General features: G+C 29.8%; 3 protein-coding genes across 4 annotated transcripts in view; 2 read left to right on the forward strand and 1 right to left on the reverse strand.

The window, feature by feature from the left end:
* Positions 1-6,933: 6,933 nt before the first annotated feature.
* LOC101505447 (F-box/kelch-repeat protein At3g23880-like) lies at positions 6,934-8,280 on the forward strand. Its single transcript, XM_004499334.1, has one exon. It carries the CDS (start codon positions 6,934-6,936, stop codon positions 8,278-8,280), a length of 1,347 nt encoding a protein of 448 aa, XP_004499391.1.
* A 2,748-nt stretch (positions 8,281-11,028) lies between these two features.
* On the reverse strand, positions 11,029-11,786 carry LOC101494280 (NADH dehydrogenase [ubiquinone] 1 beta subcomplex subunit 3-B). Its single transcript, XM_004499302.4, has 2 exons — positions 11,551-11,786; positions 11,029-11,255 (listed from the first exon to the last, which is right to left on the reverse strand). Exons 1-2 carry the CDS (start codon positions 11,734-11,736, stop codon positions 11,235-11,237), a joined length of 207 nt encoding a protein of 68 aa, XP_004499359.1. The 5' UTR covers positions 11,737-11,786; the 3' UTR covers positions 11,029-11,234.
* A 98-nt stretch (positions 11,787-11,884) lies between these two features.
* Positions 11,885-15,070, forward strand: part of LOC101493955 (2-C-methyl-D-erythritol 4-phosphate cytidylyltransferase, chloroplastic) — a 6,242-nt gene continuing 3,056 nt past the window's right edge. For both annotated transcript variants that reach the window (XM_073363815.1, XM_073363816.1), the window contains exons 1-8: positions 11,885-12,038; positions 12,110-12,198; positions 12,274-12,354; positions 12,467-12,522; positions 12,914-12,993; positions 13,080-13,159; positions 13,665-13,745; positions 14,479-14,547. In XM_073363815.1, coding sequence (XP_073219916.1) covers positions 11,939-12,038; positions 12,110-12,198; positions 12,274-12,354; positions 12,467-12,522; positions 12,914-12,993; positions 13,080-13,159; positions 13,665-13,745; positions 14,479-14,547 — 636 coding nt within the window. In that variant the 5' untranslated portion in view covers positions 11,885-11,938. The remainder of the gene's footprint in view (positions 12,039-12,109; positions 12,199-12,273; positions 12,355-12,466; positions 12,523-12,913; positions 12,994-13,079; positions 13,160-13,664; positions 13,746-14,478; positions 14,548-15,070) is intronic.

Here is a 15,070-nt window from a genome sequence, read left to right on the forward strand (position 1 = left end):
TCTTTCAGAACCATGTGCAATTGCTCCAATGCTAATTTGCTTCCTTAAGCTTCAAATGTTCTCTCATGCATACTGTACCCTCTTTATTTCTTTCCTTCCAATCTTAGACTCATATGAGATCATACAATTTTGTCAGACTGGACTATCATTTCATCTCACCCTCAACTCATTATTATGTATAATACTTTTTTTAACTTTTTATTTAAAAAAAATAAAATTACAACACACTATGCTAATAAGTTGTAACAAACTATCAATTTAATTATGTATGACATATTGATTGGGGAATCTTGAAATTGAATTCAATGAATAAATTGCACATATACAAAATTGAAAAGTGGGTATAGTTCCTTTCAAGGTCAGCCACATCTCAATCATGTATGTCCAAATAACTCATTGATTTGGACTCAGGGTAGGCTTTTGGGACCCCTCTTCTAATCATAGAATCTGTATGTGTTTCCTTTTCTATTTAAAAACTACCTCAAAAGCAAGGCCTAGCCGTTAGGAACATTCCCACTGCTTTTAATTTTTGTCTCAACTAAGAGTAAGACCTAAAGGCATGAGATTCAAAGTTATGCTTTCTTCACATTATCTGTATATTGTGCTCAAAAATATTATTATTATTATTATAATCTTTTGTTAAAAGAAATAACTTTCATTACGATAAACAAACATAAAATAGTTTATGTTTTTTTTCAATCTATAAATTATATATCAAAATTAGTGTGACCATGAGAGATGGTGATGGGTTTGTGAATGTGACCATTTTGATTGAGTTGGGGGACCAAAGATTAATAAACAACTCAAACGCAATACTTGAATAGTGTCATTATTGCATCAATTATGCTAAATGAGGAAAACATGACAAGTTTTATGTATGCATTTATTGAGAGTGAACTAGGCGCATGATCATTGGAATGATAGTCACAAATATGTGAAGATTAGACATTAATACCTCATCAGTTGTCCCTTTTGCTTTTGAGTTTTCTGTATCTCTTATTTAATGAATGACCTTGTAACATAAATGTTAGTGTGTTACACTCCATTGCTGGATTTTGTTTGTCAGAAATCACAACACCACCACGCTAGCTATCCTGACGCATACATTCAAATAAGGATAATTTATTTTTTAATTTGGTTTATGTAAGTGTTTTTTTAACTTTTTCTTTAAGAAATCAAAAACAAATATTAAACAAACTTCAGATCGACCTACACGTCAGAAATACAAACATTACACTTCCTTATCAAGTGTTACGTAGGATCACAATTGAAAAACGAATACTTAAAATTTGCAATTGAAGCGTACGATCATATATATTTTAGTGGAACTTATTTAATAATTTTTTTAAAGTATTAGATTAAAGAGATTAATTGTTTATTACGAATGTCATTAAAAAATTATAAAACTAGTGATGTGGACACTCGAAACTCATTTTTACACACTCAAATGGAAATTTCCATTGTGGATGTCCTTATGTTTTTCTCAAAGTAGAAAAAAAAAATAATTCTATTTTATAAATTGTCTCTCATTAGATTTTATTCAATAAGAATAAAAGGAGTTATTGAAAAATAAAATTTATATTAATTAAAAATTATTTTTTATCTAATGAATAATAGCATTAAATATGGTAGAAGTAGTCAAATTTTATTTATATTTTACATCACAAAATATAAATTTTTTGTTGTTTATATTTAAGACAGAATAAAGTATATAATGTAACACATTATCCTAAATTTAAATGATGCAAAAATCATATATTCTTCAATTGAAAAATTATGTTTGTTATGTAGAGTTGTAAAATATGTTGGCCTGACTCGATCTGGCCCGTATGGGACAAGGTACATGCATGGACCAATACGACCTGCTTCATTTTTGTAATAGGTTGTAAATAAGTATTGCCTAAAGTCAATAGGGTAAATCTAACTCGACCTTATTTTTAAATTGGATCAAATGGAATGGACCAAAAAGGTTCGGTTATTTTAAGATCTTTTTTACAACCCAACCCAAACTGAAATAGGGGCTGATTGACTAGCATATTAGGCTGGATCCATTTTGACATCTCTATTGTTAGGTATTTACTCAATGACATATGCTAAAATTTATTATTTTATTAGGGTGAAATTCAGGTGGGTCTCATCCCCACCACTCTAGACGGAACTCATTTCTAAAGTGGTCGAACCCACATAAATTTCACTCAATAAGAAATTGAGAAAAATCACACAATATTTTAGTAATTCTAGCTATAAACTTCTACAAGTGTAGATATTTCCAATGTATGTCTCTACTCTTTAATAAACGTACAATTGACAAACCATTAAATTTTATCCATGAATATTGTATCATATCTAACAATTTGCATTATCTATTCAAAAACGAAAAATGAATTATCTATAAATATGTATGATCAAGACATGAACGAGATTAATGGTCAAACTGATATGATATTGATACAACAAAACTTCATCACTTTAAGTGACACTATAAAGCTTGATCGAGATAATACTTGATTGAAAAGTAATAGAGATTTAGGAATTAAAATTGTGTACGTCAAAATAATGTAATTTATAGTTGAAAATTAAGGTGGTTGATAGACATAATAACTGAAACATAAGCGAATATTTCGTTGATAGAAAATTGTGCCTTAAGTGCATGATCCATGAGGAAGTGGAGTGAGTTGAGGCCTAATCTAAAATAAACATATACTTGGGAAGTGCATATCTCAAATTAAACACAATTAGGATTTAATATTCATATATAGAGATGTAATGCAAGCATGAACTAAAAAGAACAAAAAGTTGCATCAATTGCAAAGTGCTTAATTTGTGTGTTGGTAGCAAAAGCAATGAGTGAGGGCGCAGACTTTTGACAATTAAAATAATCAAACACAAATTGGCATATGTTCTGTTGTGTTGTGTTGTGTCCCTCGCGTCGCGCGTGTTGAATACCCACAACACAACACAACACACACAAAATTTATACTAAATTATTATTATAATGGGGCTCAACATTCATCCTAGGCAGATTGCAGATTGCAGATTGCAGATTTGAGTGTTCACTTATTTCTTCTGCCTGCTGACTCTACAATACAGAACATGCATGTTCCACACTCAAAATTAATTAATACTATAGACATTAGAGTAAGCATGATCATGCTGGGAGGTGTAATAATACGATATTAGTGTAATTAATTTTTCAGGACTGAACAAAGAACTGACTAGTAATAATCTTTAAAAAATTGTAGAGTTAAAGTATGAAAGGTTGGAGTGTATTGAATATCCTGAAATTGAGGAAAAGATGAAGCTGTTTGGAATGATGGGATTTGGGATGGAATGAGACAGCATCATTTTGCGTGTGGGTGCACTGCTGACCATACAATACATACAACCTTGGAACTTGGTTTCAGAGTAGTACTTGTAAGTAAATCACGAATATCAGATTCACAACTAATTAAGGGAATTCAAGCCCAACTATTTTTGCTTCGATCAAGCCCAATGGATCCTTTATCACACTTGCGATTGACAAGCCAATTGCCACAATAGTATAATAAATTTTTAATAAAGTCAAAAACAGGGAAAAATATCGGCGTTCACCGGAAAATAAAATAGTTCAAATATGGCACTGGTAGTGACCCACTAAGGTGGACAAGCAGTAGGGTATGAGCCCAAACACCAGTGCTGAAGGTAAGCCCAATATACACGATTTGTATAATAGTTTGAACACAAGCCTTGCAGGTGACGCGGGTAGATATTGACGAGTTGAGTTTTATTGGGACATTTTCATTTTTGCGCAAAAAACATAGAAATGTACCGTGCATCCTCTCACTTTAACTTATCACCCTTCTATTTTTATAGAAATTCAAATTTACCCTTTTAATTAAATAAAATTTTAAAATATTCTAAAATTTTGAAAAATTCGAAATGATAATTTTCAAAATATTTAAAACTTCCGAAATAGAAAACTCTAAATTTTTTGAACTTTTTCGAAAGTTTCAAATTTTTGAAATAAGGATTACATTTCAAAATTTTGGAAAGTTTCAAATATTTCCAAATCTGAAAAATTTCGAAAGTTTTCAAATCTGAAAAGTTTTGAAACTTTTCAAATATGGAAAATTTTGAAATTTTCCTACTTCGAAAGTTTTGAAAATTCTGAAACTTTTTATTTCGGAAGTTTCGAAAATTCTGAAATTTACTATTTCGAAACTTTCAAATTGATCAAAAGTTTCGAATTTTTTTATCAATTCTAGAAAAATACATTTTGAAAGTTTCTAATTTATCAAAAGTTTCGAAAATGTCAAAATATTCTAGAAAATTACGTTTCGAAACTTTTGTGTTTATCAAAAGTTTCGAAAACGGCAAAAAAATCACTTTTTTATATTTCGAAAGTTTGAAAATTTTGAAATGATAATGTAAATTTTGGAAGTTTCGAAAAATAGGATGAATAATGGAGTGGCTCATTTTTTTAAGGGACATAATGGTATTTTCATTTGAAATAGAGGGGTGCATCGTACATTTCTCTTGTTAACACGTATGTTTAAGACAATTTTTTTACTCAAAAACATTATTCAAAATCTAAATATAAAAATATTATATTAAAAATTGTATATTTAATTCTTTGAAATTTTTGTTTTTGGGTTGAGTTTTTTAAGAAAAATTATTTTGAAATTAAATAAAAAAACCAATTCAACTTCATTTTATTTGAATAAATTTTGATTTTAAAATGGAATTTTAAAATTAAAAACTATAAACTCACAACTACACCAAACTTAAGAGATTAATACAACTAAAAAATAACTAATTTTATATTTAATAAATAAAATTGTTCAATACAATTAATCTTCCTATTCTTATAAAAGTTTATAGTTTATAAAGTACAACTTAACTGAATAATATCAATATCGTTAAACTCGACATATTATTTTAAGTTTGAATTTAAAAATTTATAATTGTGCGTGTAAATTTTTAATATAAAGATTAAATTAAATTTGACTTGATAATAGATTTGTCTTTATAATATTAAATAAAATTATCTTAAACTTAACTTAAAAAGTTTAAAGTATATTGAAATAAATTGAAGTTAAAAAATAAGATTATAATTTAATAAAATGAGATATATGGGATGTTTAATTTATTTTTGTTTTGATGAAATTTGTGTATTGAAAATTTGAATGATAGGAAATTATGTATTTTTATTTTTATAAAACAGTTAAAATATCAACAAAAAGAAATTGGGCTGATACAAAAAATGGGTAGCCCGCATAGGTTTGGGTACCGATTTTGCAGCTCATATTTAACACGTATTTTTAGTTTCACGTGAAAAAAATTCTTTTGATAATGGTCCGAGAAACTCATTTTTATACATTTAAAAGTAAGTTATTTTTATTTATATTTAAGAAAGAATACTATTATTTTTAATTGTATTTAACTTGGAGAATGTAAAAATAAATGAAGAGAAATGACCAAAAACTTCTATTCATTTTCCATGTGACATACGATGATAATTTGTAATTCCTTCAATATCAAATATAATTAAAAGAATATATACACTTTAATAAATAATAAATTTCCTTGTCTACTTTTTAGATTTTTTTATTTATTTTATACTTTTATTTAATTGGTTTGACTATAATAATAATAAATATATTATTTTTACCATACTTAATAATGTTATTCCTAAAGTAGGTTAAGTTAATAGAATTTTATTTTAAAGACTTCTTTATTTTCATATAAGAAGTAATCATAAATGACCATTTTGAAAATGAGTATATTTTTTACGAGGTAAAAAGATTAATCAAGTTTAATTAATTTTCTTAATTAATTATTATATATATATATATACATATATATATATATATTTATATGATATAATTGATTATGCGGTCTCTTAATTTAATTTCAGATAACATTTCAGTTCTTTGTCTTTTTTTTTTTTGATTTGGTCCTTTATTTAATTTTATTACAAAAATTTAAAAATATAAAAATTAAAATATGAATTTATTTGAATATTTTAATTATAAATTTGATAAAATTTGCATTGTGTTGAAGATGATAATTAATTTTATGAGTTTTATATAAAAATTTTGATGAATTTTTATAAAAAAATATAATATTTTAAACCATAAATGATTAAATTATTTACTTAAAACTAAATAGATGACCAAATTAAAAAAAAAAACTAAAATATTATATAAAATTAAGTTAAGAGATCGTTCAACAATTACGCATCTATATATATATATATATATAATGGAAATACAAATGTTTTGGTGTAGTCTTGTTTTTCAATAGTACTTTTTATTTAAATTATTTTATTTATAATTTATCATTCTCTACCCAACCAAGTTTTGTTGTAAATCTTTTTTTCCTTTCACATTATCCCTCAATTAATTTAATTTTATGTCAAGTCTTTATAATTTTTTATTCAATCAAAATAATTAAATTATCTTTAATTATTACATAAAATTTAATTAATTGTATTTTTTTGAATTGAATAAAGTAGACAAATAGGCACATTATTATTTTATATGTAAATATTTGACTTAAAATAAACGATTCTTTTAATATTGAATATAATATTAATAATTTATTTTCAGTTACATGCTTTAATAATTAATAGTTATAAAATATAATATTTGAATTTATAGTTTTTGGATTTGTGAAATATTAAAAATGAGTAGTTAATTAATGTGGGAGAATAGATTTTTGATTTAAAAAGAGGTTGGATACATTTGTTGAATGTTGATAATCGAGAGGGGAGGAGTAGCGATATTCTGAAGTGATGAGTGAAACGTATATTTAGATTCGAGAAGTTAAGTATGTGTCGAATAACAAGGAATCTGAGAGAGGAGAGAGAGAGAGAGAGTAGTTGGTAGAAATAAAAAAGAATTGCGATTTTGTGTGTAAAGTACTCGACGGAGAGAGAAAGAGAAAGAGAAAATGGAGAAAGAAGTAGGGTTTCACATCCTCGATATTCCGATTCACATCCTCTCAGAAATCATGTTCAATCTCTCCGCTATCTCCATCGTTCGATGTTCTTCCGTATGCACTAAATTCAGAACAATCCTCTCTGATTCTTCTTTTCAACAATCCTATTTCTCAAGAGCCCCAATCTCCTTCGTTCTTCTCTCCGATCACCACCGACTCACCTGCATCGATTCCTCTTCCAACCAAATCCAATCATTTCCAAATTCAAATCACGGATCATCTTGTATCGCCATGCAATTGCAACCTTCTTCTTCAACAAAGCGTCGAACACGCACAATTCACACCAGCAAACAACAATCTGTTATTAATAACAGAAAAAGAAAAAGAAACATAAACATGAGCAGGTTCGTCACATTTCATATCCATCGGCGTATGAATTTGATCAATTCAAGTAACGGTCTTTTGTGTTTACGTGCTTCTAATTATCACTCTCACTCTCTTTATTATATATCTAATCCTTTGTTGGGTGAGGTTCTCACTATTCCCCCTGCTCCAAGTCCTGCTGATCATAACCTCCGTTTTTCAGCTTTTGGATTTGATCCTAAGAAAAAGATTTTCAAAATCCTTCAACTTGTTTCCAAATCAAATCGAATGGTGGCTGAATTGTACCAATCTGATTCACATGATAACACTTGGACTCTCATCCCAAACGCTCCCTCTGCCACTGCTAAATTTAACAGTTCTTCTTTTGATCCATGTCTCAATGGTGCACTTCATTGGATCACTGATCATGATCAAATTTCTGAATTGATATGCTCATTTGATCTCAACACCAACAACTTCAAATCGTTGCCACCGCCGCCACATTTTAACGCCGAGTATTTGAGCAAGATATCAGGGGTGAGTATTGGAGTGTTAAAAGGTTGTTTGTGTTTGTGCTATGTGGTTGACGGTGCTCAATTTGAGACTTGGGTGATGGATAAGTACGGTGTGAAAGAGTCTTGGAGAAAGGCATTTAGTATTGACATAAATTCTTATTGTGGATTGTGTCCACAGGATAAGCACAGACCAATTGGGTTTAACAGTTTTGGAGATATGTGGCTCAGAGCTGATTCTGATTCACATTCATATTCTCAATGTCTTGTTTCTTTTAGCCCTGAAACTGGTGTATTTAGACACATTGATATTGGGGGTATTTCTTCAAGAAATATTCAAGCTACTCCTCAGGTTTTGAGCTATGTTTCCATGAAGGAGATGATTAATCTTGCTAATAATACACATCTTCAATTCCAGACAATAAGACCAGACAAAAACAATGATCTTGGATTCAATCTCTTAACAATGGGACATTTTCGATAGATGATTTCTTACTGTTGTATTGTTATGTTATTGTCACATTGTTGTTCTTATAATTAAATTAATAAATAATAGGAATCTTCTCTTTGCTACAAGAATCTCTTATATTCTTTTTCTGATGTGTTTACAGACAAAGGTAAACCAATGTAGTGTACTATCAAAATTTATTTAAAGTTGGATTTTTTTTTTTTAATTTTCTGGATGAGGAATGAACAACTATTACTTGAGAACTTGGGTTTATCTTTTGATTTTGCAATTTCCTGTGATTAGAAATGCACTTGCTTTCCGAATTATCCGCTGCTTGCATCAGAATCTGACTCACATTTTATGGATTAGTCAGCATCTGCAACAGACTGTGCTGCAGTTTTATGCAAATCATATCAATCTTTTCAGCGACTACATCATGAGATTTATCTACTCTATGCCACATCACAATACATATCATTTATCATTTGAATCATGTTAACAAAATGGCTTAGGGAGGGAGATTGAAAGCACTATTTTAATATTAAATTTCTTTTTTTAATCTCTTAGTATTTTTTTATTTAGGGTTTTTATTTATGTAAGGTATATTAAAAAAATATTATAATTAAAAATATTATAAATAAAAAAAGTATTAGTATTTATTTTAACAAATTATTCTTTTTCATTATTGATGTGTTTCCACTATCAGATATAAAAAATGTAATTAATATTTTGAAAATAATATACATGATAATAACTAAATGGTATAATTAAAAAAAAATTTAAGTTATATTAAAAATTGCAAATAAAATTAATTTTAAGATAACCTTTTTTTGCTAAAGTAATATTCATTGTATAATAAAATGAATATATTTATGGAATTCAATTATTGACTTTCAATTAAAGTTTTTATTAGTAAATTTGTTGGAGAAATGGAGGACTTCATTTGAATAGATAAGTATAAGTGAGAGATTAGAGTGATCAATTTTTAAAATCGAGACCAGTTAATATGTTATTTGTGTCTATTTCTCTTACAAATGGATCTCTCTATTTCTTTTGACATTGAAGAGGATTTTAACTACTTTAGACCATCCACAACACGGGTGTTTAATTAACATAATCTTATATAAGCACTCGTATTGTGTATAAGTGATTACAGGGGTGCACTCTCATTGTGGATCATTAATTTTTTCTTCAATTAAATCATTTTTTTTCTCTTTTTCATTTATCATTCAAACAAAGTTGTTCAATTGAATATCAAGAATAAGAATACTTGGTTATTCTAAAAAAATCATAATATATTCAAGAAAATGATATCCACAATGTATCAGAAACAAACTACAGTTACTTATTTTATAGTTACAATGATATATCTATATAAATGGTGGTTGGTTGAATGTTTTCTTTGTCAAGTATAGTTGGTTGAATATTAAAGAAGAAAGAAAAAAAAAAAAGACAAATATACCTATGATTTTTTAAGTTTAGTCCAATTCCGTTTTAAGTTTTTAAGTTTTTTATTTTTTATATTTAATTCATTAAGTTACATTTATTGCGTCTTTAATCTTTTATTTCACTTTTAACAACAATTACTACAATGAAAGTATTTGATAATTAAAAATTATATTAAATTACAATAATATACCACTCATACAATTACTACAATGAAAGTATTTGATAATTAAAAATTATATTAAATTACAATAATATACCACTCATACTAATTCTTTATAAAACATTTATCAAACTTCACAAATAATCTACGTTTATGGGATGCTTCAATTAGATCTTATTCATGATAATTTAAAAAAATTGTGAAATTTAAAGAATCAATTGCATAATGTAATGTAATTTAAAAGACTAATTATGTAAATTAAATGTATCTTAAAAGACTATATTGAAAAAACAAAAACTTGAAGGATTCAACCAAAAATTTAAACTAAACTTAGATGATTAAATGTGAAATTTTGCACAAAAACTCATAAATGAGCAATCTGCTGAAGAAGAAATCATTTATAAATCTTTTACTTTATATGAACCAAACCATATCTTTTTCATTTTCATTATTGCTGAAGACCAAATTGTTATTTTTTAATTGCCCATTTTCTAGAAGTGGTTCATGTAAGGGTTAAGTTCTTTTAGAAATTAAAAGTTACTTGTAGTTTTCTCTGAGATCAAATTGAATCTCAAAGTCCTCTCAAGGACTATGATCTGATGGTTTTGCATCATAGCAAGTTGCCCATCAAAGAAGTGATACGACAAACTGGCCATCACGATGAATTTTTACATATAAATATGCAGTTTATTGAACAGAGTTGGAAGGATAAGTTGGATCGAAAAGAACATTAGAACAAGTGATGGTGATGCCATGAGAAATCTCGTTTTTCTTAGTTATCCCAAGCATTCAGCCTTTGAAATCAAATGTTTCTCTTACACTGAGCTGGTCGATAACAGAAAGAAAAAAAAAAAATTCTAGTATTCTTCAAACTTAAGTTAAAAAATTAATGTTGTCCTCTTCATTTCAATAAACCAACTGTCTTGAGTCAAAATAAAAATGAACCAATTGCCAACATGCGACTCTGTTATTTAACAGGATTCACCATATTGTGTTATTTCGACTTACTACTAAAGAAATGTGAAGAATATAGAGCCAAGTAATCTTCACTTCACCTTTATTGTTAGTTTTGTGGTAGGCCATACTTATCACAGTGAAACAAAACAAACAAAAGTGATTGAGAGCACATCCGAATTGGAATTAAAATATCAAAATGTAGTTAGTTACTGAGTCACTTAAAAAATAACAGGTAGAATAGAGATTTCAGAAATGCCACATACATGTTCATTCATTCATTATACAAACCCAATAATGTCGGAAATTTACCCTAAAATTATATATAAAAAAGGAAAACAATGTGCCAAATATAAGCTTATTTAACCAAGCAACCAACCAGTTGTTTAGAGAAAGAAAACGACAGGAAAGGATGAATTGACCATCCTCAGTGCTCCCCAGCATTCACCTGCAACAGCAGCGTAATTAAGTGTAAGTGAACATTGCAAACTTGTTCCCCAATTGAATACAGTCAAGGAGCACAAAAAAGAAGCATGATTTAATTTGATTATTATGAAAGCAAGTTCCCCAAACACTCAAAATCCCTGTGGTTAACAAGTTACATAAGACAACCACAGCATAATTAAAATGTATTATTATATGGAAATTGAACGATTAATAATGAGATTTGTGAAGAGGATGATGGAAGAAGAATTATGCAGTAAAATAAAAAATGAAAACCCTAAGAAAAATAAAAGGGGTACGTGGTGAGAAGAGGATGGAGCATTGATCTTGTTGTAGACTTGTTCGGCGACAAGGTAGACACCAAAGGCGACGAGGGCTATGCCGAGACCAGGAGTGGCTTGACGTATCTGATTTCCGAGCATCGGATGCTTCCTCCACTCATCCCTCCTCTTGAAGAACTCTGCCGTATGCTTTCCTGCTCCCATTCTTTCTTCGATCGAGATGGATCCTTCTCTCTCTCTCTCTCTTCTTTCTCATTTTTCCACTCTAAACAAACAAACTTGATGGGCTCGGCCCAAAACATATTCACTCTCTCCTCGAAGCCCAAGTTATTAATTAAAATAATAAATAAAAACAAACACATTAATAACCCAACTCCGTTAGTTTAGGTAGTTTGTGGCAGTGAGGATGATTGAGTTACAATTACAACAGTGTTGTCCTGCTCTGAGTTTGGCGTTCCCAACTATAAACAAAGTAGCACCATATACAAGTAGAGCTACAATTAGAGGCAAGTCAACTTTGTGTTTCTCAATTATCTTCAACTTACTCTTGCTCACTCACTCTCTCTCCCGTACTCAGGTCATAAAGTATGTTTAAACAAAAATGTATTATCTATTCCAAAGTCAAATTCGAGGCTCACCACATTCTGCTCTGCACTTGCCTCCCAAGTAAGTGCTTCCATTCATTTCGATTCCTTCCAACATCCTATACAGTTAGGTTGAAGTGCTTGTTTGTTTGACCAGGAATCTAAGTCTGAGTCTCCTGTGAAAGAGAGAAGCGTTTCCGTTGTCCTGCTCGCAGGAGGGAAAGGCAAAAGGATGGGAGTCTGTTCTTTCTCTCTCTCTTTTTTATTATTTTCTTTTCAAATATACTTAAACATCATCAATCAATCAATCAATCAATTTCTTATTTATTTCCTTGTGTTTTTGTAAATAGGCTAACATGCCAAAGCAATATCTTCCTCTCTTGGGTCAACCAATTGCATTATATAGGTTGGTTGGTAATTGCGGCTATATCTCTTACAATCTTGTTAACAGAAAATATTTAAATTGAAATTTAATTTTATATATATATATAGAATGAGAAAAAGATACAAAATTAATACATTATATAGAGCTAGTGGATTAACAAACTAACAACCTAGAAACTACATCTAACTATCTTAACGTTTATATCGAATACTATCCATTTCCAACTTCCGCAAAGGAAGTATATGCCATCATCTGCGTGATGCAAAGAAAGAACACGGTTCTCAGTGATATAATATAATGTATCATTCTATATACATTTTATTTGGTTCATGTCTTCACTCACTTTATGTGCTTTACATGTGTTTCATTTCTTTCCAATGTAATTAGAGGAGGATATGTCAATCCTTTGCAGTTTCTACACTTTTACTCAAATGCTTGAAGTCAAAGAAATCGTTGTTGTCTGCGATCCGTCATACAAGGACGTTTTTGAAGGTTTCTTTCTACTTCTTCACCTTTGCTTTCTTCCATTAATCATGTCTTGCCTTCTCTGCTGTTGATATTCTTTTTTTCCTCCACAGATGTAAAAGGAAATAGCCAAGTACAACTCAAATTTGCACTGCCTGGAAAAGAAAGGCAGGATTCTGTTTACAATGGCCTTCAGGAATGTGCAGTTTGTTGTTTCTTTAATCTTGTGATCATGAAATATTTTCTTTCTTTTGCTCAATTTTATATTAGTTGACCTCTTCCTTCTAAACAATGACTATGAGCTGGATGTGACAAACTTCAACCTTGCCATTTAGATGTTTTGGATTACTGTAAACATAACAATAACTCAGTCAGATGGCTAGGTGAATCCATCAGTGATGGGATGTAACTAAAATCCTAATTGATTCATATATCAAAATAATATCAATAACTCGGCATTTTCAATAAATTTCAACTTTGTATACACTCATAAAACAGACTGTTCAATGTCTTGAAATCCATGTAAGAGAGTAATTAACTGTTGTCGGTGTGACAGCATCTGGTTTCTTTATTTGATCGGGTTTGCTTAAATTAAAATTAAGTTTCTGCAAGCATTTTTTTTAGTTTGTGTTAATTTCGACCTGTTTATCCCTTTAACACTAATGGCTCCTTATATTATTATAAATTGCCTTTTTTTACAGGCTGTTGATTCTAACTCTGAACTTGTTTGCGTTCATGATTCTGCAAGACCTTTGGTGTTACAAGGAGATGTGCAAAAGGTTTGGATTCAATAAGTTTCTTTTGCACGAGTTACTAAGTTCACTGCTTAATTTTTCAGAATGTAATGCATACATAGAAACTAGAATTGTAATGGAAGAAATGTGTATTATTTCTGGAAAATGTGAGCAGGGAGCTCTTACAATGGTGAAAACAGTAAGGAAAAGCTGAAAACCAGAGTTCAGAGAACTCCTAAACCAGAGAGAAAAAACTCTCCCAACCAACTCTAACAATATTTCTGAATGCCTATATCACTACCCAACTTCACTCCTTCATATAGCAACCCGTAACTGAATTGCCTGGATTCTAGGGACCTCACTAACCAACTTTTGTTCTCTATCCCTGACCCCACTTTTCCCTTCCAGGTTCCTATCATACATCAAGAAAATAGACACTGTTGCATTAGTTTAGTGAGAGTGTTATGGAATTAAGGTCAATGGTTTATATGGGTATTTACAATTTCACCTTTGTCCCTAAAGAGTCTACAAATCATGTTGAGGCTCTCTTCATCTCTGGAATTAAATGACTTGACCATTGCCAACGGCAGAGTCTTGATAGAAGTGCTTGTGTTATGTAGATCCACATGGTAACATGTTATGTGAGAGTACAATTTTAATGGACTCAAATGCACATTTGTCATTTTAGGTTAGGGCTTTTTGTTAAAAAAAATAAAATCTAATCATCTACTTTTTAGTTAACCTGCCTACTAGTTACATATCTATATTCTGTTTTAAGGTCCTTAAAGATGGATTGTTGAACGGAGCTGCTGTTCTTGGTGTTCCTGTAAAGGCCACAATCAAAGAGGTATTCGTTAGTTGTTTGCTCGTGCTTTTCTTACTATTGTTGTAAGTGGTTGATGAATTTTCTTTATCTATAAACATAACACAAGAAACAAACAAAAGAGGAGAGAACTCCTTACCATCTTCAAGAAATAGGTGATGAATCCAGTGAAAATAAAATCCTTCAAGAACTTCCTTTGATAACCCTAAAATTTGACAGTCTCCTTGCCCATGAGTGGGCTGTGCACTCTCCCTTTAAAAAAGATGCAGAAAAGTGATATTTATAGCACTAGATGACATTTAGTATTTCTTTGGGTGCCTAGTGTTAGATACCCGGTTTGGGTCAAAGCACAACAAATGTGCTGAATAGGGGAGTTGTTTACATTTGCTGATGTGGCTAGTTTGTTAGAGAGAAACAACAGTTATATGAACGAGAGGGATAGCAAGAGTGATGCAAACCAAAATTGCTAAAGTGTATAATTTCTGAAACTTAAAGGACAATACAATAGGATGAAGTTCCTACTGTCCACAGAGATAAGCTCTTTCCC

The sequence above is a fragment of the Cicer arietinum genome, chromosome 7, assembly GCF_000331145.2.
Source record: "Cicer arietinum cultivar CDC Frontier isolate Library 1 chromosome 7, Cicar.CDCFrontier_v2.0, whole genome shotgun sequence".
In the NCBI taxonomy this organism is placed as follows: Eukaryota; Viridiplantae; Streptophyta; class Magnoliopsida; order Fabales; family Fabaceae; genus Cicer; species Cicer arietinum.